This window comes from Brassica napus, chromosome C9 (assembly GCF_020379485.1).
Source record: "Brassica napus cultivar Da-Ae chromosome C9, Da-Ae, whole genome shotgun sequence".
Lineage (NCBI taxonomy): Eukaryota > Viridiplantae > Streptophyta > Magnoliopsida > Brassicales > Brassicaceae > Brassica > Brassica napus.
The window spans coordinates 62,636,793-62,661,267 of record NC_063452.1 but is presented as its reverse complement, the minus strand read 5'-3'; the positions used below and the strand labels follow the sequence as shown (position 1 = coordinate 62,661,267).

The 24,475-nt window shown below is 36.3% G+C and overlaps 6 protein-coding genes and 2 non-coding genes across 14 annotated transcripts; 4 read left to right on the top strand and 4 right to left on the bottom strand.

The window, feature by feature from the left end:
• Positions 1–11: 11 nt before the first annotated feature.
• Positions 12–1,094, bottom strand: LOC106432183 (40S ribosomal protein S14-2). Its single transcript, XM_022711894.2, has 6 exons — positions 1,055–1,094; positions 828–947; positions 698–743; positions 473–558; positions 252–381; positions 12–166 (listed from the first exon to the last, which is right to left on the bottom strand). The coding sequence occupies exons 1-6, from the start codon at positions 1,055–1,057 to the stop codon at positions 99–101; spliced, it is 453 nt and encodes a 150-aa protein (XP_022567615.2). The 5' UTR covers positions 1,058–1,094; the 3' UTR covers positions 12–98.
• Positions 1,095–1,159: 65 nt separating this feature from the next.
• On the bottom strand, positions 1,160–1,239 carry TRNAL-UAG. The gene has a single exon. It is a non-coding gene; the product is annotated as a tRNA-Leu (tRNA).
• A 201-nt stretch (positions 1,240–1,440) lies between these two features.
• On the bottom strand, positions 1,441–4,647 carry LOC106432228 (sorting nexin 1). Its single transcript, XM_013873076.3, has 10 exons — positions 4,357–4,647; positions 4,073–4,208; positions 3,466–3,599; positions 3,235–3,309; positions 2,631–2,790; positions 2,378–2,511; positions 2,224–2,292; positions 2,029–2,108; positions 1,886–1,946; positions 1,441–1,811 (listed from the first exon to the last, which is right to left on the bottom strand). The coding sequence occupies exons 1-10, from the start codon at positions 4,501–4,503 to the stop codon at positions 1,602–1,604; spliced, it is 1,206 nt and encodes a 401-aa protein (XP_013728530.2). The 5' UTR covers positions 4,504–4,647; the 3' UTR covers positions 1,441–1,601.
• A 1,354-nt stretch (positions 4,648–6,001) lies between these two features.
• LOC125575726 (putative sucrose transport protein SUC6) lies at positions 6,002–10,491 on the top strand. Its single transcript, XM_048767243.1, has 4 exons — positions 6,002–8,934; positions 9,020–9,847; positions 9,944–10,007; positions 10,155–10,491. Exons 1-4 carry the CDS (start codon positions 8,518–8,520, stop codon positions 10,322–10,324), a joined length of 1,479 nt encoding a protein of 492 aa, XP_048623200.1. The 5' UTR covers positions 6,002–8,517; the 3' UTR covers positions 10,325–10,491.
• LOC125593780 lies at positions 7,115–7,202 on the bottom strand. Its single transcript, XR_007329671.1, has one exon. It is a non-coding gene; the product is annotated as a small nucleolar RNA snoR120 (small nucleolar RNA).
• A 3,057-nt stretch (positions 10,492–13,548) lies between the features above and the next one.
• On the top strand, positions 13,549–16,473 carry LOC106388609 (mitochondrial fission protein ELM1-like). Of its 3 annotated transcripts, none has more exons than XM_048767241.1 (12): positions 13,549–13,846; positions 13,942–14,083; positions 14,200–14,269; positions 14,397–14,493; positions 14,632–14,781; positions 14,862–14,988; positions 15,065–15,177; positions 15,257–15,320; positions 15,405–15,498; positions 15,575–15,683; positions 15,783–15,898; positions 16,167–16,473. In XM_048767241.1, the coding sequence occupies exons 1-11, from the start codon at positions 13,670–13,672 to the stop codon at positions 15,882–15,884; spliced, it is 1,245 nt and encodes a 414-aa protein (XP_048623198.1). In that variant the 5' UTR covers positions 13,549–13,669; the 3' UTR covers positions 15,885–15,898; positions 16,167–16,473. The 3 variants fall into 3 exon arrangements, with proteins under 3 accessions (XP_048623198.1, XP_048623197.1, XP_048623196.1); XM_048767240.1 differs by having other exon boundaries at positions 16,161–16,473; XM_048767239.1 differs by having other exon boundaries at positions 16,154–16,473.
• Positions 16,474–17,361: 888 nt separating this feature from the next.
• Positions 17,362–22,081, top strand: LOC106388608. Of its 2 annotated transcripts, none has more exons than XM_048767238.1 (17): positions 17,362–17,748; positions 17,994–18,085; positions 18,326–18,490; positions 18,590–18,983; positions 19,092–19,210; positions 19,291–19,363; positions 19,596–19,666; positions 19,745–19,789; positions 19,902–19,974; positions 20,087–20,278; positions 20,478–20,581; positions 20,691–20,757; positions 20,882–21,031; positions 21,262–21,384; positions 21,478–21,648; positions 21,735–21,794; positions 21,859–22,081. In XM_048767238.1, the coding sequence occupies exons 1-17, from the start codon at positions 17,362–17,364 to the stop codon at positions 21,961–21,963; spliced, it is 2,391 nt and encodes a 796-aa protein (XP_048623195.1). In that variant the 3' UTR covers positions 21,964–22,081. The 2 variants fall into 2 exon arrangements, with proteins under 2 accessions (XP_048623195.1, XP_013684171.2); XM_013828717.3 differs by having other exon boundaries at positions 19,440–19,666.
• LOC111212149 lies at positions 21,959–24,380 on the top strand. Of its 4 annotated transcripts, none has more exons than XR_007328167.1 (5): positions 21,959–22,310; positions 22,515–22,668; positions 22,778–23,013; positions 23,272–23,386; positions 23,662–24,380. XR_007328167.1 is itself a non-coding variant. In XM_048767242.1 (4 exons), the coding sequence occupies exons 1-3, from the start codon at positions 22,173–22,175 to the stop codon at positions 22,975–22,977; spliced, it is 492 nt and encodes a 163-aa protein (XP_048623199.1). In that variant the 5' UTR covers positions 21,959–22,172; the 3' UTR covers positions 22,978–23,013; positions 23,272–24,380. The 4 variants fall into 4 exon arrangements, 2 of the variants coding, with proteins under 2 accessions (XP_048623199.1, XP_022569297.2); XR_007328168.1 differs by having other exon boundaries at positions 23,215–23,386; XM_048767242.1 differs by having other exon boundaries at positions 23,272–24,380.
• The last annotated feature ends 95 nt before the right edge of the window (positions 24,381–24,475 follow it).

Here is a 24,475-nt window from a genome sequence, read left to right as displayed (position 1 = left end):
TAAAAGAAATGAAATGCAAAGTTATTAAAACAATAGCAACAAGAGTTCCGGGGAATTAGAAAGTAGCACCAAATGAGAGATTGTGAGAAAGAAACAAATCAGAGACGTCTTCCCCTTCTACCACCCTTTCTACGGGTGCTATCAGTTGGAATTGGAGTCACATCCTCTGCAACACATTGGAATAAGTTATTTATTTATTTTTTAATAATTGTCATTACAACGAGAGAGAGAGAGAGATAATAAATGTTTACCAATGCGACCAATCTTCATGCCAGAACGAGCAAGAGCTCGTAGAGCAGACTGAGCCCCAGGACCTGGAGTCTTGGTCTTGTTCCCTCCAGTGGCACGGAGCTTCACATGCATAGCTGTAATGCCAAGCTCCTGAGGTAAATCACAATTGTAACCACGGTTCAAAAAAAAAAAGTCTCAAAAACAGCTCTAAATATATATAATATAATAGATATAATAAAACCTTGCATCTTTGAGCAACATCTTGAGCAGCAAGCATAGCAGCATAAGGAGAGGACTCATCACGATCAGCCTTCACTTTCATTCCACCTGCAACCAATTTTCACACTCATCACCCCGAGAAATACAACTCTAACCCTAAAGCATCATCTAATAACAAATCCATCTAAGTGAATTTGTAAGACCTTTTTGCAAAATATTAACATATAAAAAGGATCGGGGACTTTACCAGTGATACGAACGAGAGTTTCCCTTCCAGACAGATCAGTCACATGCTGCAAAAAAAAATGAAATAAAGATTTTAACGTAAATGAGAGTATTCAAGAAAAAGAAAAAAAAGAAGACAAAGAGAAACTTACAATGAATGTGTCATTGAAGGAAGCAAAGATATGAACAACTCCAAAAACCTGCTCACCATCGCGGACAGCTGGTCCTAGAGTCACAGTTTCCTCCTTGGGCTCTCTTGTCTTTCTCCTCGACTATATATATGAGAGAGAGAGAGAGAGAGACAGAGCACACCCAGTTACTACTATCTACAAGAAAAGTATCCATGGAGTAGAAGATATGTTTAGAGAAACTGGTTTACCATAGCTGCAGATGGTTAAGGTTTAGTGGAAACGAAAGAGGATATCAGTATCACCGGCGACGAACTACTTTAATAAAAATAGGGTTTAGTAACGAACAAAAAGTGTGACAGCTGTGGGATTTGAACCCACGCCCTTGCGGACCAGAGCCTAAATCTGGCGCCTTAGACCACTCGGCCAAACTGTCTTGTTGTTCCAGTAGCTAACTTAATTTATACTCAATTTATACAACACTAAATCGGAAAGTAAATATTCCATACATCCAAGTGGCATCACATGAACAAAGACTGAAGCTCAGCTGAGATTGTATAAAAGCTACCGAGTTTTGGTATAATTTAGGTGATTTATAATGTAGTTATCATGAAATCTTGATTTAAAAGAAGAATCCTCAGTTTTAAATATTTGTATGTGATTAAGAGACTTCAGCATACAATATATCTTTACAAGTGGAAGGAAACGAGTCAAGTTTATAACTAAAAGTTGGAGTTCACCAAAACACCAGAAATTGTTAGAAAACCAAAACACACACAAAAACAAGTTTTTTTTTATTCAAGCAGAAGAAGCAGCTTCAAGTTTGGGAAGAAGAGCTCTCCAGGTATCAGCAATGCCGTTTGCTAAGCGAGCTTGTCCTTTGGCAAACTGATGGAACGCTACTCCCATCTCTTCCGTCTTCTGTTCTTGGAACCTCACTATCTCCTCATTCATCCTCTTCACTATCCTCTCAAATCTTATCGTTGCTTCCTCGCTCTCTGCTTTCATCTGCATTATTATTATTATCGAGTTAACGCACCAAAAAGATGTCTTCAAGAGAAAGATTAAGTTGTTGTTGTTACCTCTCTGTATTCGATCTCAGCTTCTCCTACTTTGTCAGAGCGTGTGAGCATGAGTTTGTCACTGCAATAACAACAGAGAAAATTTAATAGAATGTTCCAATAGTAGAGAACAGACGAGAGAGAGAGAGAAGCCATCATCATACAGGTTTATTTCCTTTAACTTTGTTGTTTCGGCCAATTCACAATGTTGCTTGAATGCAGTGGCTCGTTCTGCTATGGTTGCCTGGTTAAACACAAAACAGAAACAAGAGGGTCGAGTTTTATGTGTAGTGTCCAAAACTAGTAAAACGCAGCAGGCAAGAGAATCCAATCCCAAAGGCGAAGGCTGGAGAACTCACCTTAATCGACTGCACATAACGAACATAGTCCTTCAAGGGTTCCTCGAAGTTCATCAGGACTTGTTGAGCCTACAAATAGTTGTAGGGTAGATCTATAAAAGCATACAACAGAAGTAGGATAATAGCATATATGCAAATGTGGCACTACACATACCTCTTTCTGGAGCTTAATCGATACCAGTTCGGATTTGGTGCCAAGATCGGAAAATAATTTTCCTGTAGGTTCACCCTCGCAAGCCCCAAGAAGCTTTACAGCCTTGCCAAAATCCAACAGTGACTGGCCCAACTCTGCCATCAGGTTAAAAAAAGAAAAATCAAATTTGAAGATCCATCACAGAATTAGCAAAGGGAAGAATGGAATGTGTGAGAGAGACGTTATAGATGGACTTGTGATGTATTTTTACTACCTCTATGCCTCTTGACGAGGCGATACGCATGCTTTTGAGCCTCGGCTAAGTGGTTCTCAAGCTCGAAAATGTAGTGTTTAAGCTTCTCATATTCAGGAGTAGTTTCTTCCACAGGTTTTTCTTTTCCGAGGACAGCATCGCTAACTTTTGATTGCACATCCTGTAAGATAATAGAGCACCCCTAAAGTTAACAAAGGGCATGAAACATAGCGAGAAGAATGAAAGGAACTCAAAAATAAATTCCACATTTGCTAAGTCTTGATTTTGCGTTTGGATTTCAATCTTATATTTAAGTAAACCATAATGGCGGCTTGTAACTCTTATAGTTATAACAATGTGAAGAATTACTGGCAAGAAATGCTAATTTCATAATAAACGTCCTAGTAGTTAAGTAACCAAAATGGAAGCTTTCAACTCTTACAGATAACTTAACTTACAGGCAAGAAATGACAGAGAACAATGCCATATTAAGTGAGTCTAGTATTAGCTCCACAAGCTAAAATTTAGATTGAACTTCCTAATAGCATCCCAACATGTATATGCTGCTGGGTCTTGTATGATGTTGAAAATAGTTTTAACATGGTCAGGAAAAAGGAATGCTTACCCTGAACATTTGCATAAAATCTGCAGGCTTCTTATTGAATATACCAGTTTCCTGAAACCTGAATCTTTCCATTGTCTGAAAAGAAAGGTAAACTGTCAAATCCTAAGAAAAAAAAAACCTTCCAAAAATAAAAAGTAGAGTCCCTCAGGGACGCAGTACATGCAATTTATTAGCATTCTTAAGTGAAACAACCACAAAAATCGCCAGAAATGTAAAGTCCAGGTCGCTTACCTCTTCATCAGCTTGCAAAAAGGTCCTGAGATCCTCACTCTGCTGAAGCTCAGGGTGTGACGCTATCCGATTAACAAATATATCCAACGCTGCTCGCCTCATTTCAATAAATTCAGCACTAAAGCGGAATTTCTCTGCCAAAAAAAAAGGAGTATTAAGTTAATACTATTAACAACCATATTGTTGACTCCACCCACTGTACTAAAGATCTAACAGAGCTTGAGCGCCAAGAGAAAAAAAACTACATTCATGATGGTAATCAGAAACTTCTTAACTGATAACCAACCTAAAGCTAACTGAACAAAGGAAACCCAGATGAAAAATTCTCCATACAATACTCTCTGAAACCCATCAATCAATTTCACAGATACAGACATGTATATACATCATCAACAAAGCATATCTTAAACTACATTCACGATGGTAATCAGAAACCTCTTAACTGATAACTAACCAAAAGCTAAATGAGCAAAGGAAACCCAGAAAACAAATTCTCCATACAATACTCTCTCAAAACCATCAATCAACTTTAACAGATAGAGAAACATATCTCTTTTGAGTCAAAATAGATAATGTGTTGTAAGTAGAGAAAGGTTAGCTACTTTACCAACAGCACTCTTCTCAGGGAGAGGAGGAACGAAAACGCCCTTGTACTTCTCGAAAAGCCGATCCCTCAACCACACGAAATCACTGTACCGTCTGATAACAATCTTCTCCGGCCCTTGATACTCCGGCAAGTTCGTCTGCCTCAAAATTAATACAAATTCGTCACAAATTAAACAAAATTCACGAAGACCCAATGATCAATCACACCCAAATTCGAAATTCTTTATCATCCGAATCGCAACAGCATAGAAACCCTAGACTAAGAGAATCAGGGTTGAATAAGACCTTGGTGATGACTCGGTAAGAGATGTAAGCTTGGACGCCATTGCCTAATTTGACGGGATCGGTGACGGAAGCTGACAAATAGGGCTGAGACGACGGAGATCTGGGGCTCTGCATCACGTTCCTCGCTTGCTCTGTGCTGCTCTCCATCAACCAACAAACAACGACCCGATAGATCGATAAAACCCGGTTTAGTCAATGTTCTCTCCTTTAGAGTGGCCGGTTTAGTAATTCTTAGTCGCAATAGTTTGTTTATTCACGTGTTTGTGTTTGGTTTAACTTTCGGTGCACAAGCAAGAAAGCTTTCGTTCAATAGAGGTTAGGCCTAGAGTTCGGGTATCCGGTGGCATTCGGATCGGGTTTTTCGGGTTTTCGGATTTTCGGGTTTACGCTTCTAGGTTTCATACTAAAATTTTATTAGTACAGGTCGGATTCGGATAATAACACTTCGGGTTCGGTTCAAAATTGTATTGCATCATAAAACCCATAAAGTAATCATATGTCGTACGGATTCAGGTTATATCGGTTCGGTTCGGATATAACCAAAGTAAAAAACAAAATTTTTGAAGTAAAGCATAAAGAAAAACATCTAAATTAAATAAAAATTAATCTATCACATATAAAATTGATAAAATAACAATCAAGCATGAAAACAAACATCATTTGTAAACAATATGTATTGCCTTATAGAGAGTAGACTTTTTATTTCAATGAACAAATTATAAAATACTTATTTATAACTAATTGTGTAATTAAAGCATTTATTAGAATTTTAATATTTATTATTATATATAATATTACTACAAATGTTGAATTTAATAATAGGAATACTTATATATATTTCAAAATATTTATATTGACTATTAATTTCGGATTTTTCGGGTTACCCGTTCGGATTCGGTTAATAACACTTCGGGTTCATATATTTTTTGTGCCACCCTACAAGATCCGTTCGGGTATTTTTACGTTTCAGATCGGATAACGGGTCAGGTTTTTCGGTTCGGGTTCGGATTTCGGATTCCAGATTTTATGCTCAGGCCTAATAGAGGCCATCAGACTTTTATCTTTAAACCGAACTAGAGTTTTTGACCCGATTTTAATTTTTACCTTAAAAAATATCGTTTATTGGCAATTTTAAATGGATAGTTTATTTAGATATTTTTGAGTTCTTACGAACCTACATGGACCACCGAAAGTATCCCACTCAAACCACGCCCAAAAATTTATAGTGTAAAATATAAAAAGTTTTTTGTTAACTGGTTTGAATTTTTGTTACGAATAAAACTATTTTAAATTATTATTATTATTTAACACATAAAATAAACAATATTGAATTATTATATTAAATATAATTAATGAAAAGGTTAGGAAGAGTGACAAAAAAAAATGTAATAAAACATTTTAAAATATGTAAATTATGTTTATACTTTGCAATAAATGATGTTGAATTAATTATAAAATATAATTAATAAAGTGCGTAGAATTAGTTTTAGGAAAAAATATGTTAAAAACCATTTAAAAATAAACAAGTATTATTCTGCATTTCAGTTTTAATGATTAGAATTACTCCAGAACTTTTTTAAAAATTAAATTAAAACTTATAAAATGAAATCATTAATTAGGTTAATATACTATATAATAACACTGGGAAATGGAAAATAAAAAATAAATCATCAAATATGTATAAATGGATTACATATAGAGAATGCCTTTTTAGAATAGTTTTCATTAGAAGTTTATGATATGTTTCAGCTAATATGTGTGGATTTTGATTACCTTACCGACAACAGATGTTAAATAATATATTTACTAATTTAAATTAGGAACAAAGAAGTAGCAATAATCCACGCATCTGATTCGTTGTCACTAGTCAGCATGCCATGATGCAAGCAAACACAATCAAATATCAGAAAGCTTTATATGTATTAGTTAGTCATAGATAGCAATAGAAGAAGTTTCCAAGGACGAGTGCTGCAATGCACTGCAATGCAACAAACATCATAGTAAACAATACAAGAGATTCATTACTAGTTTTTGAACGTCATATGAAGTACGCTCTGTTTTCAAATTTTCCCCGATTTTGGTCGCATTTTCACCTATTATCAAATCCAAAATTTCCAATGAAGTAGCCGTAAACATCGAGACTGATCTTACATGATTTTATCTTAGTATTTAGAAATAAAAGATTTGGGAATCCATGGTGCGACTTTCCCTTTTCGTTTTATTTTGTTTGTTCTTGTCTTGTGAATAAAAGTTTGCAGATTTCGAGTAAAACAATAGATATAAAAGTGAATAGAGTCAAGCAGCCAGGTTACAAAAGATCTAACAATGTAACGAAAACTACTAAATGTATTCTCTAACAATGAGATAAGAATGTAACGAAAACTATTAAATGTAATCTCTAACAACATCAATAATCGTACTGGTCTTCTCCGGGTTTCAACCATCTAAGTTATTCAACGAAAGAATCTTCAGCTCCTGAGAGTCGAGCTGACTACAAAAAATACTATACATGTTATAACATATCACCGATAATGTAACGAATAATCTTTGATGCTTTCAGACCAATCTACACAACTCGCCAACATAAATTCCCCAACTAAACGACGATGCTAAGAAGTTTAAACTTTGTCTTTGTTACAAAAAAAAAGGTGAGTTAATTCGTTGACAAAGTTTAAAGTTCTTACAATCATCCTTTAGAACCTTATGGAATCGCAACAGAGAGATCACTAAAAAAACAAATCAATTGATAAAACTATGGTGGAATCAGAATATCAATAAGCAAAATTTGGTACATTTTTCCAAAACATTTAATGTCTTGATTCACATTTTATTTGTTCCTCATTTTCCACCCTTTTCCAAAAACAAAAAAAACAATTAACAAATAAAAATATGTATTCAACCAGATTATAAAGCACGAGATACTGTAAACTCGAATTAGGATCTGAAAATCCCCTAACGCTAACATCTCTAGCAGATAAAAATATTAAATTTATATCCGAAGAGAGTAGAGAAAAGGTGACTACAGATTCTAATGACGAAAAAGGCCTCGTGCCGAAAAAAAATCAGGAAGAAAAATGGCGGATGAGTTGCTTAGGAGAACCCTAAAGAACAGACCCTATGGTTTTTTTCAATATAGCGCAGCTATGACTCGACACGCTTCCATTGAGCTTTTTTGGAAGGCGATCTTAAGGGCTGCGCGCTTAACAAATGAGAAGAACATCGTTCTAAAAAATATACCCTAATTCGCTACGAATACACCATAGGAATTCAGACAAGAGCAGCGAGTAAGCTTTATATATGGGAGACATGTTCTGCCCTAATCGAGCCTCCTACGTGGCTTTTGAATATTGAACTTAAGGCCCATCGTAAGCCCATGTTCTATTAAGCCCATGTAACATGATCGTCACAAAGATACAAGGAAATGTCACACAAGTAAAGTGTCTCGTGTCAAAACATTTAGATGGAATGATTTAGGAAAATATGTTAGAGAATGATTAATGGGGGTGCTTAGAGGGGGTGCTTTGCAAAAAATTAATATAATAGCGAGTGAGACTCACACAAAAACTAAGCACCGGTGCTTATTCTGCTTAATTAAGCACCGGTGTTAGAACTGTTTCGCGGACCCCACTGATACGTGGCGGTCCGCGATTGGTTCGTTTTTAATTTTTTTTTTTTAAATCAGAAGAAAAACCAAAAAATAAAAAATAAATTAAGCAAGGGTTAATGGTGCTCTTAGTTCTGTTATAAAAACAAATCTAACAAGGATATATACGCGTTAGATAGGTTAGTATAATAACTGGATTTTGTCACTAATATCTGTTACATGTCAACATAATTAGATGGGAATGGATTAAAAAGTAACGGATTTTTGTTAATGCAGTATTTATAGTTTATAGTTTTATACCAACGTTACGGTTTGACTTTACCATTATTATAAAACAAATTATCTAACAAGGATATGTGAGTTACAGCATTGTATACAAATATTTACTTCACAAAACAGCTGTGATGCAACTTCAAACGAATATTCAGTTATGTTATACATTCCAAAAATATAATGTTCGACAGTTATCAAAGATCACACTCCTCTTCACCTTCCCTATATACATCTCTCGTCTCATCCATCACAAACACACAAAAGAAAACAAATTGTAAGTCGACATGAGTTCCCTCCAAGACGCGAAAAATGGGGCGGTGTTAGAGACGCAGTCGTCGTCTTCCACGGTGGTGGTACATTCCGGTGAACCATCAGCGCTTAGAAAAATCATATCCGTATCTTCTATCGCCGCCGGTGTACAGTTCGGGTGGGCTCTACAGCTATCTCTCCTGACTCCGTACGTGCAGCTTCTCGGAATCCCACACAAGTGGTCCTCCCTCATCTGGCTATGTGGTCCCATCTCCGGCATGCTCGTACAACCAACCGTCGGTTACTACAGCGACCGATGCACCTCAAGATTCGGTCGTCGCCGTCCCTTTATCGCTTCTGGAGCCGTCCTCGTCGCCGTCGCTGGTTTACTCATCGGGTACGCCGCTGATCTCGGCAAGCTAGCTGGAGACAAACTCGACGAGACTGTGAAGGTACATATTATTCGAAAAACAGTTACATTCTTTGTAACAATATTTTTTTTATTTGAATAAATTTAACGTGTGTTAAAAAAAAAAGGTACGTGCCATATGGTTCTTCGCTCTTGGTTTCTGGATCCTGGACGTAGCCAACAACACTCTCCAAGGACCTTGCCGCGCGTTTCTTGCAGATTTAGCCGCGGGAGACGCGAGGAAAACGCGGACCGCAAACGCGTTTTTCTCGTTCTTCATGGCTGTCGGAAACATTTTGGGGTACGCCGCGGGATCGTACACCAACCTCCACAAGATGTTTCCGTTCACGATGACTAAAGCGTGCGATGTATACTGCGCAAATCTCAAGAGCTGTTTCTTCCTCTCCATCATTCTCCTCCTGGTCCTCACCGTTGTGTCGCTCTACTACGTCAAAGACAAGCAATGGGAGAAAGAAGACACAGACGTGAAAACTCCGTTCTTCGGAGAGATCCTTGGAGCCTTCAATGTGATGGAGCGTCCCATGTGGATGTTAATAATAGTCACGGCTTTAAACTGGATCGCTTGGTTCCCTTTTCTTTTGTTCGATACTGACTGGATGGGTCGTGAGGTGTACGGTGGAGACTCGGGAGGAAACGAGATTTCGAAGAGGCTTTATAACCAAGGAGTACACGTTGGTGCGTTGGGACTGATGTTAAACGCCATCGTTCTTGGGTTCATGTCGCTTGGTGTTGAATGGATTAGTAGGAAGATGGGTGGAGCTAAACGGCTTTGGGGAGTTGTGAACTTTATCCTAGCAGTGTGTTTGGGCATGACGGTTTTGGTTACAAAGTTGGCTGATGATCACCGGAAAACCGCCGGGGAATTCGCCGGTCCGACCGGTGGCGTTAGAGCTGGGGCATTGACTCTCTTTGCTCTTCTTGGTATTCCACTAGCTGTAAGTCTCCAACTTGTCTTTTTCCAATTCTCTTGTTGCAATCGTTAATTATTCTGTCAGTCATATTAACCCATTTTGTTGGTATTATTACTATAGGTCACTTTCAGTATCCCCTTCGCACTAGCTTCCATAATATCAAGTAGCTCTGGCGCCGGCCAAGGTATTGTTTTTTCTTCTTTTTATCTAAAGTTACATTATTAAGTAAAAACGTATGATTTTATTCATTGTTTTGTAACATAAATATTAAGATATTATCAAATTTAAAACGGGTGCCCCTTTTCTCTAACATAGCAAACTCTACGTACAGGGCTTTCATTGGGAGTTCTAAATTTGGCAATCGTGATACCACAAATGGTGGTGTCACTTGGATCTGGACCGTTCGATTCGTGGTTTGGAGGTGGAAACCTACCAGGATTTGTGGTCGGAGCTATTGCAGCGGCACTCAGTGGCGTAGTCGCGATAACCGTTCTACCTTAGTTTTACGTTTTGTATATGTATGTTTTATCAATGCCAGCTCTAATAATTTAATACCCCTAGAGCAAGCACAAAATGTTGTCCATGTTTAAATGATGTTTCTCTCTGTAAAAACTTTCTTGTTTTATACATATAAATGTTATGATATTATCAGCTATAATTGTTCGTGTTACAGAAGAAAAAAACTATTGATTTGTTTAAGTAGTAACAGTCCAGATTTATAATTTAGCAAAAAAAAAAAAAAACAGTCCAGATTTATAAGAAAACGTTAGGTAAAATCATAATATAAACAAGTTAAAGTGGTGTATAAGATAAATCTATACCATTAAAGCAATGGATAGTGCCATTGGTTTTGAGAATTATTTACAACGGACTGTCATTACCTATTTTTCCCTTTTGTTTTAAAAAACGTCAACATTGATTACCACCAATCGAATCTACAAAACAAGTACATAAAAGCATTAACTAATATACTTCTATTTTTGGCCCACTTTTTTTCAAACCAATTACAATAAATATTAAGTTGTGATTCTCCTAAAATCTAGGAACCAAATTTCGATATTATCACTAAATGCAGCCATAATATTAGGCATGTGCCATATTCACCAAGCAAAACCAGTGCATAATCAATACTATTAAATTATGAACATGACCTATTAAATATAGGTTTAGTCCAAAAAAATAATCCTATAATATATACTTATAAAAATAAACCATAATAATTTATAACTGTATCTAAATATATATTTTGTAACCACTACTTTAATTCCTTAACTAGATCTCGACCCGCGCAACCGTGCAGATTTTTGTTTTTATTTATTTTTATATAAATATTTTGTTTTTAATTCTAAATTAATATATATTATAATACTCCTATATGTGTCTATCAATTTTTAAAATATAATAAGGTTACGGTATATATTTTTTCATTGAATAGATTGTTTTAAACTTTCAAATGTATTTGTATCTTCTTCTATATATATTTTCGGATTATTATTTCATTATTAAAATTGTAACTATATATATAAATATTAGTAAAATATTTTTTATTGTCATATTCAAAGATATCGTAACATTTCACAAATTTAGAAAGTTTTTAAAAAATTAAAATTTTCGCTTTATAGATTTATATTATCGAGTAAATAATTAAACATTTAGTTTTTGTTTAATTTTAAAAATAAAATATATAGTTTAAAATTGTTTTCGTTGGTTTAAGGTAGTAAAGATTAATCATTGTTAGATAATATAATTTTTGTTATTTAAAAAAAAATCTTTATAATTTTAAAAGTTAACATCGACAAATATTTAAATATTTAACATATGGAGGTATAGTATTACAACATTAAATTATATCTATTTAATTTATACTATCTATAAATCCAATAGATCATCTATTCCTTAAATTCAATTATTGATAGCCCAATAAATTTTTTTGGTAGGTCCAAAATTTAAATGATAAGATTAGAGATTAAATGTAATGTGATTTTTAGGAATATGTCCATTAGGTCTATTTTTAAAAAATCACACATGAATCAAAGTTGTTACTTTTATTTTAATGTGATAGCCCAATAAAATTTGTTGGTAGGTCCAAAATTTAAATGATAAGATTAGAGATTAAATGTAATGCGATTTTTTAGGAATATGTCCATTAGATCTATTTTTAAAAAAATCGCACATGAATCAAGGTTGTTACTTTTATTTTAATATATAAGATTTAATATATAAGATAACAGGAACCCACTAACAATAGCTAATAAATAAAACTGTAGCTAATAAGTAAAACTGTCGACTGACATTAGTTCCATAACATACATTTCTTACAAGTCTACAACCCTGTATAGTATGTAATGCTATATCATCATATTATTATTATTTTCCAAAAAAGCATATCATCCTAATATTTATACAGCTAACCCGTAAATTGATTAAACCAAATTGGGTTATGAACTTTAATATAGGCTTTGTTTTTTTTATATAGTTAAGAAACCTGAAAACTATGATATATCTAATAACCTTAAGAAATTGGATTACACTATTTAAATTACATATCTTCAGCAAGAGAAATATTAATACTTCAACTTATAGTGGATATTCTTGGTTTATTTTTTTGTAATATAAATTATAATATTGTTACTGACTATAAATTAAAATATAAAATGAATTTTATGATATTTTTAGTTATAATATTTAAATTTTAAATTTTAAAATACGTTTAGAAAATATTTTTACATTTATTTATCTACAACGTTTTATGATCACTGTAAAATGCCATGGATGCTATCTTAATAGTGCTGTCAAAACGTAGTTGAAGATTTTTTATTTATACTATACAACATAAAAGAAGATAATAACAAATATGCTGTATTATTGGGTGATAGAAAATAATAGAAAATATTTTTTCATACCAATTAGTTACACAGGTTTCTTGTGGATTTTCTTTTATTATATTTTACAACATATATATACAGTGGACTATCATAAAATTATAATAGATAATTGATAATAAAAATAAACTAATCCAAATCAAACAATTAGTTTTGTTAATAGATTCATAACCTACAAACCATATCATCTTTTTTTTTATAAAAACTAAAAATTTAACTTCCTATTTATATTGCAAACCAATTCTAAATAATATAACTAAAAATGATAATTAAAAGTTATGTATTGGTTCAACCAGTGGTTTAACTGGTTGGTCGGATTCTCAATTTTAGCGTGTTTTATTTAATCTACAAAATCATATCATCTTTCTTTTTATAAAAATAAAAATTTAACTTCCTAATTAGAATACAAAAACATTCTAATAATATAACTTTAAAAAAATTAATAATTAAAAGTTATGCATTGATTCAACCACTGGTTTAATTTGGTAGTCGGGTTCTAGGTTTTAGCGGGTTTCGTAGGTTTTACTGTATTATTAAATAATGAATTTTTCTTAAAACTCAAATCGGATTACATACCGGATCACCGGATTTACCGATTCAACCGCGGATCTGGATCAGATTTCAAAACACTGGGTACAAGTGTATACAAATTCAATATAATTATCAAAACCTCTTACTAATAATTTTTTAAAAATGGTATACACATATATGATTACACAAAACATAAAAATTAAAAAATTTAAAACAAAATATAACATTAACTTTATATATTTTTGAAACTAGTTTCAAAACTCGATTCTTTTTGAATAAAAAACATTTCGAAACTCGACTTCATACGAAAATAATACTTGGCGGCGCCATTTTTCGGTTTAATCCGATTTCAATTAGTTCTCCTCATATTTTAATTTCGGTTCGTTGTCATATTCAATTTCCCAGAGAAGAAGAAGAAACTTCTTCAACCGTCATGCGACCAACACAGCCACCAGAACTAGCCGTCACCGGTCGCTCCGAAAATCCCCAAGGAGGACTTTCCGGCGTAGTGAAACGAGCTATCGTGATCGGGAACGGCTGCGCCGGCGCGGAGAATCAGTGCATCGGCCTTATTCGATCCTTAGGCCTCTACGATCGCCACCTCTACTATGTAATCTCCGTCCAAAAAAAAACACTATCTAAGAATCGAAAGTTTGGCTCTTTATTCCATTTTTGAATGTTTATGAGTTTGTTTCTATTGTATAGAGTGTAGCTAGGCCAAGAGGTGGAATCAACAGGTGGCTTCATTGGCTTCCTATCTCTCTTTACAAAAAGCTTGGCCATTTCATCAGCTGTATATGTTCTGGATTATCCATTAAAGCAAATGAATCGGGTTCCAGAAGATCTGGTACAATTTCAATGTGCCACTGATATTTACACTTTGGAACATTGCTTAGTGAAATCAAAGACACAGCAAGTGATGTTGATGTTTGGTAGTGATTTGTTTGCTGAAAATGTCTTTAGGAATCAAGGATGTGTTTGAGGTGGCTGATGCGAAGCAGATTGCTGCAATGGCTCGTCGTACGTTTGACAAGTATATTAGCTCATTTGGTTTTGTTCTTAGAATTACAGTTTAATCTGCTCTGATCTTGAATCAGCTATGTGATTGTGTGTCTACTTAAAGATTTGTTTTCATGTTTCTTATTTTCTTCTGTTGACAGGACTGGCCCTTTGTTAGTGGTGGCATCTGGTCGTGATACTATTTCTGTCGCAAGCTCCATAAGACGACTAGCTATGGATTATGTCTTTGTTGTTCAGGTTAAGTCTCTTCCTTTAAAAAAAAAACAATTTTTATGATGGTTTTTAGCAGATTTTCCCATGTGATTCTTGTTTTAACTTTGTCTTTGTGATGTGATTGGATTAGCAAGCTGAGTTAGTTGTCCATTGTGCATTCAGGTGCAACATCCAAGGTCGCGTCTCGAGAGATTTGATCTAGTAATCACACCTCGTCATGATTACTTCTCTTTAACACCTGAAGGGAAGAGGCAAATCCCTTTCTTTCTCAGACCATGGGTGACTCCACGTGAACCTCCAGGTAGAAATGTGGTACGTGTCATTTTCGATGTTCACTAAAAGGCGTTTTGATGACAACCAGTTGTTAACAAGCTTGAATTTATGGTATCCAGTTTCTCACTACTGGAGCTCTTCACAGCGTTGACTCATCTACTCTGAGAAAGGCTGCTTTGGAATGGAAGGAAGAGTTTGCCTCGCTGTCAAAACCTTTGGTTGTAGTTAATATCGGAGGATCTACAAGTAATCACACGCATTGCCTGAACTTGAGTTGTCATTATAACTGTGATTAATTTAAACCTTTGTTGATTTTGTGTAGGGAACTGTTTGTATGGTGTTGATCTTGCTAAGCAGTTGTGTGGTATGCTTCAGAGTATCCTCTGGAGCTGTGGAAGCCTAAGAATATCTTTCTCAAGAAGAACACCGAAGAAGGTAAGTAGAACTCTCTCTAGAGAATATCACATTCATGTGGAGTGGATATGGTCATCATGTTTTCTCAATCTTTCTTCAGGTCAAAGAGATCATAATTAGAGAATTGATTTCTAACCCGAAAGTCTACATTTGGGATGGAAAAGGTGAAGATTTGTTGTTATTAACAACTTATCAGTGTCAAAGCAGTGTCAAAGTTTGATGCTTTATCTTCTTCTTCAATTTCTCAGAGCCTAATCCGCATCTGGGGCATCTAGCTTTAGCCGATGCTTTTATCATAACTGCTGACTCTATAAGTATGTTGAGCGAGGCATGTACTACCGGGTATGTTCAAGAGAACGACTACCTTTTTCCTTTTTATCATTCTTTAGATGATACTGAAACTTCATCCTCGACGCAGGAAGCCAGTGTATGTTGTGGGTGCTGAATGGTGTACATGGAAATTCTCTGAGTTCCAGAAGACCCTTCGTGAAAGAGGAGCTGTTAGACCTTTAACCGGCAAAGAAAATGTAATTCTAATAACTGCTCTTCTTCTTCTTTTTTTTTTTTTTTGTTATTGTGAATTCTGACGTTAACTTCTACGTTGGATTGTTCATATATGTTTCAAGATGGTTGAGAAGTGGAGTTACACTCCTCTTAACGACAATGCAGAAGCTGCAAAGCGTGTGATTCAAGATCTGTCTGAGCGTGGATGGAAGATTGAGGCGTGAACAAGTTTCCCAGAGTATTGTCTTTTCTCTTAGCAATATAGACTAAAGTAATTAGTTTCAGGTTGGAAATTAGCGCAGTCTTTTTGAAGATTGAATCATAAGCTCATTGGCTCATTGGTTGAACTAGTAGCGATAGGATTTTGTTAGTTCTCCGGTTTTCTGTCTCTAATAGATCCTTGGCGACTGACGTACTTCCTCGTAGCTTTATTTATTGTCGTTGACGCCAGTTGCTGGGTTTTTAAAACGAACATGCCTAATCTTATAAAAAGTTTAAAGTACCAGAGGAGATGGAAAGTTTTGGTGGCTTACCAGTAGCTAGAGAACCGCCTGAGCAAGGGGGAAGTAGCTTGCCACAGCGAGTCATCGACTAACCAAATCGAAAATTAGCTAAAGAAAATGCTGGACGTGGCCTCTGTTATAATATCTCTTGGTATGGTTGAAACACTTTTAGAAGTGTGGTTGTGTGTAGGGACATGAGCAAACTTCGTCATTAACTTTTCACTTGCTCTTGTTTCATTTGATCTCTGAATACGTTTGTTAGATCGTGTGGAATTAAAACTCTCAACTCTGAAATGGATGGAGCTTTCTACTGGAGTGTGTGTTTGTTTTGTATATCGCGTTTTCATTAGAGATAATAATCAAATTATGCTCTTACGGTTACGTGTTTGCTAAACAATCAAGAAAGAAATATTCGATTGAAAATATATATTTCGGGGGGGCCTCCACGTCCAACGGATAAAGATCCTCGTATTGCCACGTCATCATCTCCTTCTCCCTCCCCCCAAACATAAGCATCAATTCAAGCCCAGCGATATTTCGTTTTCGTCATCCACCAAAATTCCAGAGGATATTTGCCGCTGAATTGTTTTTTTTTCTTTTTCTTTTGGAAGCTTTCATGGTAGATGGCCGTTAAGCTACAACGGCCGGGTCTCGTATCGTCAAGGTAAACCACCCAAGCTTTACAGATTAATCTCCTTCCATTTGTTTCTTTGTGCATCTTCGATTTTAGGGTACTTTCGTGACTGCTCACGTTCTTCTTCTATTCAGCTTAAATTGGTTGTTAGAGCTGAATATAAATGTATTTTTTTGCACTTGGAAGAGTTTTTTTTTTTCTTCCTAGGTGAATTTTCCTTAACAGTGTGTTAGTCAGTCCTCTGAGAAATTTAGTCCTATGTGTGCAAGTCAAGTGTTGGTTGTAATTTTGACGTTTCTTAGTATAAACAGCTAAGTCGGGAGGGAAGGCTATGTTAGAGCATATATATAGCTGGTATGAATGGTGACCAACGAACAATCGAATCCTTTTCATTCCTGCTATTTTATTCCCGTACATTTCTTTTCTATTCGTTTCTCTTGTTTCCCGAATAGTCAACCAGTCAGACCTTCATGTACAGTGTTGAGGAATTTATGGTGATCCTCTTTTGATTTATTGTGTTTCTTATTTGCCTTTGTAGCTCTTCGAACCCTTTGTCTTACGCGGATGTCCATTGGAACCTTGAATTCCTGCAGCAGGGTTGTGGAATTTGATAACATATCAAGGAGCTCACTTCGTAGGTTTGGAAACAAGAACATAAGCTTGTATAAATCGCGGAGGACAATGCAGCCTTTTCCTCTTGCATCTGCTGACGACGGTGTGGCTGTCAATGGGACTCCTCACAGCGATGATGTTGAGGAGATGGGGGCTAAACTCAGTGGTTCTATACAAGATGAGTACAACTGTGATGAACTGGTTCAGTCTTTGCATGATTCTGCCAGAACTTTTGAACTTGCTCTTTTAAAGAAGACTTCTTCTTCCATGTTACCATGGTTCTCATCAGCCTGGCTGGGGGTCGATAGAAATGCATGGGTTAAGACATTTTCTTATCAGGTATGTACCCGTTTTAGTTCCACTTCGGTGTTACAGTATCTGGTTTGTTGTCACCCTCCTTGGTATCATGATAGGGCTGTATGCAACTGGATTTGAAAGTTATTTACTTTGTTTATATCAGGGCCAGATATTGTTATTTGGTGAAGAAGAAAGAAAATTCTTGTCCCATTGCGCGTTTAGCTTCCAAAAAGTCATATTTTTTTTAGCTATAATAGCTAAACTCATCCTCTGTTCATCATTCTCAGGCTTCAGTGTATTCATTACTACAAGCTGCAATTGAGGTTTCATCTAGAGGAATCAACAGAGACGAAGATCTTAATGTCTTTGTGCAAAGGAGGTACTGCTTGACTCTCTTAATGCCTAAGAACTATGTTGTTGCCGTTTAAAAGAGGATGCAACAAAGTATGAGTTTGAGATTCTTGTGGTGTTGATTTGATAATTAATTTCCCCACAGTCGTCCAAAGAGTTTCCTTTAATCAACATTAAAATCTTTCCAAAGCTAGCAGTTACTGTTTAAATAATAATCCCATGTTGTTGTTGCTTATGGTTTTGATGTTTAAATAATCACATCGTGCAGTTTATCTCGCCAAGCTGCTCCTCTTGATAGTGTGATGCGGGATAAACTATCTTCCAGCCACCCAGAAGCCAATGAATGGTTTTGGTCTGACCAAGTTCCTTCTGCAGTGACATCTTTTGTGAATTGTTTTGAAAGGGACCAACGATTTGTTGCTGCTACTTCTGCGTATGTCATTTCTTTTGACTCTCTTCATATTACCAAGCTCTGTGAAACACTTGTTTGATAAGTTTTTGGAATATGACGATTATGTATGGTTGATTCCAGCTATGCCAAAGGAAAGTCCTCAGCTGCAAGCAATGAGATAGATGTGTCACTTCTCATGCTTGTGCTCAACTGCATAGCAGCAGTCACAAAACTCGGCCCAACAAAGCTTTTGTGCTTGCCCTTCTGCTCTATGATTCCAGATACTACAGGAAGATTGATGGACAAATTTGTTGACCTTGTTCCACTCCCTCAGGCCTATCGTTCAATGAAAAGCCTCGGTCTACGCAGAGAATTTCTTGTTCACTTTGGACCACGTGCAGCTGCGTGTAGAGTAGAAAGTGACTGCTCTACAGATGAGGTTGTCTTCTGGGTCGATCTCATACAAAACCAACTGCTTCGGGCTATTGATCGAGAGAAAATATGGTCGAGATTGGCAACATCTGAAAGTATCGAGGTAATGAATAGAGAGAGTTGCAGTGTACATATCTAAGCAGCATTTAAAATCTCTGTGAAGTGTACATAACGACTCAAAGTATGTTCACATGTTACTGTGGCCTTGCAGGTTCTGAAAAGAGATTTAGCTATTTTTGGATTCTTCATTGCTTTAGGAAGGAGCACCCAGACTTTTTTAGCTGCAAACGGTTCTGATTCTCTGGAGAATCCTGTAGAAGACCTTGTCAGGTGTTACTCATTGTTTATCTTCTATTTGCTTGTCATACTCTGCCGATCCGCCTTACCATTCGCTATTTTCTTTGTTAAAGGCACTTCATTGGGGGCAGTCTCCTGCAATATCCTCAACTTTCAGCTATTAGTTCATACCAGTTGTATGTTGAGGTAGGAATAAATCATACCTTCAATGGTGGAATTTTTTTTTTCATTTTAAGTTTTATGATGAATATTCATAGTGTAGGTTGTCTGTGAAGAACTAGAGTGGCTTCCTTTCTATCCAAATAAAAGGGAGCCGCAACCAGGCAAACAAGCACATGGGCATAAGAGCAAACCAGAAGTGCCACCTGATTATGATGCTCTTCCTCAAATATTTGATGTTTGCTCTTATTGGCTACAGATCTTTATTAAATACAGCAAATGGCCAGAGAATCCTTCTAATGTCAAGGCAGCAAAGTTCTTATCCAAGGGGTATCCTTTTGTTTATCAAAATTTTGAATGGTTAACGAATAAATTGACGATCAACTGATTTTCATTTTTGATTTTTAGGCATAACAAGTTAATTCAGTGCAAGGAAGAACTGGGGAGATCAAGGTGTGTATCCATCATTGGAACTTTGCATGTTTGCATCCTTGTTATGGAGCATGCCTTTATAATTAACTATTAAGTAATTTGACAGTGTGCAATTGGATAATGTGTGATGCAGTTTGGCAGTAACAGAAGCAGGATTTGTTGACATGAATGCATTATCAACTGAAGATTCGAGCCCATTTGACAAGGTTGGTATACTATGTATTAGTCATGAAAATACACTATTGAATCCAGTTATTTGTTTAAAACTCTGGTGACTTCAAAAGTACTATAGCTACTAACAGCACTTATTTCTCTCAGGCTCTAGAGAGTGTAGATGAAGCTCTTGTGAGACTGGAAAGCTTGCTACAACAGTTGAATGCATCAAGCTCAGCCTCTGGTAAGGAAGAAATAAAAGCCGCTTGCTCTGACCTAGAGAAAATAAGGAAACTTAAGAAAGAGGCTGAATTTTTGGAGGCGTCTTTCAGAGCCAAAGCAGCTTCCCTTCAGGAGGTGTTTACTTGTTATTTCAGATCTTTCCCTTGATGCAGTTATTATGATTGATATTTAAGTGCTGGTGGGCCTTGAGTTTAAGCCCTTCTTAGGAAGTGTGGTATCAGTCTTGGTGCCTATAATATGAAAACAAATATAGAAGAGTGCATTTCGTTATCTTAAACGTGTGTGGAAGACTAAAATCTCATATGGTTCTCAGGGAGGTGGTGGCAGTGGCTCTCAGGAGTCATCTGAGGAAAGACATCAGAATCTAAAAGGAAACGACACAAATAATTCAATAAGTTCTGTAGCTCAAGGCACAGGGTATGTTGCATGTTCTGTTATTTTTATAATTTTGTGTGTTGAGTTATAAGCTGTAGGTTCCCCTTTATTCTCTTGCTGAAACTTACTTATTGTTTTGCATCTACATTAGTAAGAATCGTGGATTCTGGGGTTTCTTTGAGCGCCCTATAAGGAGGAAGTCTGCTCCCAACTTATTGGTATTTAATTTCTTATCTTATGTGAAGCATATCTTACACCTAATACCTTTGTACTTGATATTTCGAATTTGGTTTTAACCAAGTGAGAAGATGCTGTGTTAATATCTTTGGATATTTTTTTTAGTCAGATGAATATATTGAGAGATCCAGAGAAAAGGTTGATAGCGTGGATTCAGAACCCAATGAGATTTATCGGTTCGAACTTCTGAGGAATGAGCTGATAGAGCTGGAGAAGCGGGTCCAAGGAAGTACAGATGACTCGTTAAATGAAGAGGTCAGTAGTAACCAGACTTTGCTGCAACATGTTTGTTTTTTCGACACATTTAGTAAATATTAGAAATCGCTATAGTTCTAGTAAAGCTTGTTGTTACTCGATTTTAAAGTGGTACACATAACCAAAAGGAAAAAAAGAGAAGGATCCGTTTATGTTATTTGCGTCTGTCTCACGAGTACTATAGCTCACATCACTTTATTCCTTGGCAATCAATTTGGCACGTTCTGCAGGGAAGTACCTCTGGGGATCCTTCTACATCAAGCAGTAGTACGAAAGGTGTGGAGTTGGTTCAGAGCTCAAAGAGAGAAAGGGTCATTGAGAAAACACTCGATAAAATCAAAGAAACAAGCACAGTTAAGAAAACAGTTTTTTTTTTCTTCTGACCATCTTTGTTTCTTCGACATTTTGTCTACTTCATGACAGTTACTGATATTTTTTTTTGATAGGACGTGTGGCAAGGAACTCAGCTTCTTGGATCTGATTCAGCTGCTGCTATGGAGCTGCTTAGGAGGTCTGTAATAGGAGACGAATTAACAGAGAAAGAAAAGAAAGCTCTGCGCAGAACCGTGGCTGACTTAGCATCAGTTGTTCCCATTGGTGTCCTTATGATTCTTCCTGTGAGTAAAAACTCTTCCCTCCGCATTGGTTGTTCATCCTTGGAGTTGTTGAACTAATCTAATACGTACGCTTATTGTCAAAACAGGTAACACCAGTTGGCCATGCGGCTATACTTGCTGCAATTCAAAGATATGCCCCAGGCTTGGTAATGCTCTTACTTTTGTTATTTTCTCTCTTTGATTAAGTTCACAAAACATGTCTTTGTTCAGATACCTTCAACATACGGATCCGAAAGATTGAACCTATTAAGACAGCTCGACCAGGTCAAGCAAATGCAAAATGAAACGGAGCCTGAGGAAGAAACAGAACCATGATTACTACATGAAGATGCAAATTTCATTTTATACCTCACTGATAGAGAGAATCTCACTCCATGTCTCATGTTTTATTAAAAGCCCAATATATAAAAAACGAATTGTTTTGTTTAAAGCCCATTATAAGCCCAATAAAAATTAAAGAAAGATACGAACTGAGCTGCTGCAATCGGCGACTGTAAACGGCTTCCTCCGAGAAGAAAGCGAAGATGAAGCTGAAGGTTGTGTATCGTAAGGTCTCCGATTACATCCGTCACGATCTCAAAGAAATCGTCTTACCTTCATCACTTCCCGATCCTCCTCACGTCGTTAAACGCCGCAAATTGACTTGGCACGAGCGATTTCTCGTGAGATTACCTTCACTCTATTTGGTTTCGTCTCGATTTATAGTGAACGATTACGTCTTTATCATCAGATGATATAGAATCATTTGATTTCATCATCTGTGATTTTGTTGATAGTGTAATTCGCTTCTAACTATGTTTAGAGTAGTATATGAGAAGATTCTAATGCTAATCACTGGATGAAATCTTCATTTGTTTGTAATTAAGGTGTTGAAGGAAGCTTCAAGGCTTTATGCAGCAAGCTGGGTGCGAGATATAGGTCCTGAGCTTCGTCCCAATGATTACAAGAAGCAGGGTGATGCTGAACCCAAGAAACAAGCCAAAGATACTGAGAAAGAGCCCTCTGTTTTGGAAGATCTTGGTAAGAACCTACTATTGCCCACTTTTGATTGTATCTGAGTTTGCTGACTCTATGAATAATCTTTTGTCTATCGTTTTCGTTGATAATCATTTATTTTCTGTTGTTACAGCGGTAGCTGCAAGAGGTGGCATGGAGACTTTAAGGCCTGCTTTACATCGTGTGTACATGACACGTGCTTCTAATTATAAAGATGCTCTTGCGAGCTTTATCAAAGGTTACCATGAGGGTGTCCAGCAAGTTATGCAGAACAAGGAAGAGTCTCAAGTCCCTAGAGATGAATCATCGGACAACTCTAAAAAGACTACATGAGATTTTTACTTTGTCAGCTCCAGTAGGTGAATGCGAGTATGTACTTTACTAGATCTTGGATTCTTTGATTGTACTACAAGAATCTTCTATCTACGATGTAGTAGTCCTTTGCGCAAAATGTAGCCTATTTGTGAAGCAACTTCTAGAAGAAGAAACAAATATTTAGCTTGAAAATGTTGTTCATAGATCTAAGTTCCAGTTTTCACTTTTCACAGCAGCTTCCCTGTAAAACTGCAGGGAGGACACAGGTTACTAGAAACTTTTGTGATGATATACTGTCTGATTCCCATACAGCTTATTCAGATTACATTTTCTCAAGGACTCTTTCTGAGCACAAGCTGGCTCATTGCGGGGATGCCTTTTATATGTCAGAGACTCAGATGACTGTTTCAACCCACTGGAAAAAATAGTAAGCACCTCTTAGTTTGGTTAGAAAAAAATATTAATTTTCTTTTGTGATTTCTTGTACACATTTTTTTGTCTTCCCTAGTCACTGTTGACCTTAACCAATGCATTGTTAGTGGATTTAGAAAATCCATGCTATCTGTAATAGTCTCACATAATGCTGTCTCGGAAAAGTTAAGCTATTAAAAAGCATAGATATCAGATAGATTCCAGGGGGAAAGTTGAGCAGTCGATTCAGAGCTGTACTTTGTCTTGTTATGATCAAAACTTTATTTGCAGGACGAACCCCTAATGCAGGAGAGGCCACTGAGCATCTTAAATGTAGCCAAAAGCTCGAAAGACTAGTGATAATGGCGCATGTCTGAGGAGGGGTCCCTCTCCCACTTGTAAAGCCACTAAACCATTGGGCGGAGATCAGCTAGCCTTCCAAGTCAACAAGTAAGTATCTTTTCCTGAATCTGCATGGGCCCTATAGAGAATCACCTGTGGCTAAGTAAGTCGCTGGAAACATATTTTGCATTACCTGTTGAATATCAACCCATGCTGTCAAGTCAACAGATGTGTCTGCCTTAAAGATTGCAGCTGTTACTGCACTCAAAGTTGGAACATGCGCTCATACAATCCCGAGCATTTGTAGTTAGTGAGTGGTCCATGATAAGGCTGTATTGTTACCATCTCTGTTATGGAAACTTTCTGTCTAATCAAACCTTAGCTTTACTCCTTTGGTTGCCTATACGCAGATAGTTTCGAGAGGTTCTTTTTGACAAAAGCATACACTGAAATGATTGTAGTAGAGATGTCAATTTTCTTTTTCGCTTATCGATAAGTCATAACGCAGCTATAGCTACCTCACTACCGAAAGCAGCCTTGGGATTAGTCCCTTGTCTGACTGTAGTCTATTTTATCATAAATCAGGTTGATAAAACCATCAATCAAATCATGAATGTAAAACCGTGTTTAATGGTTTATTGAGATATAATAAACTGATGAAGAAACAATGTATGTGCTAGTTAAAGATATCATTGGATCATAGCACAGTCTCTTTTTGGAAGCACATGGGAGGTGGATGACTGATCCAATGATTGATTTGTAG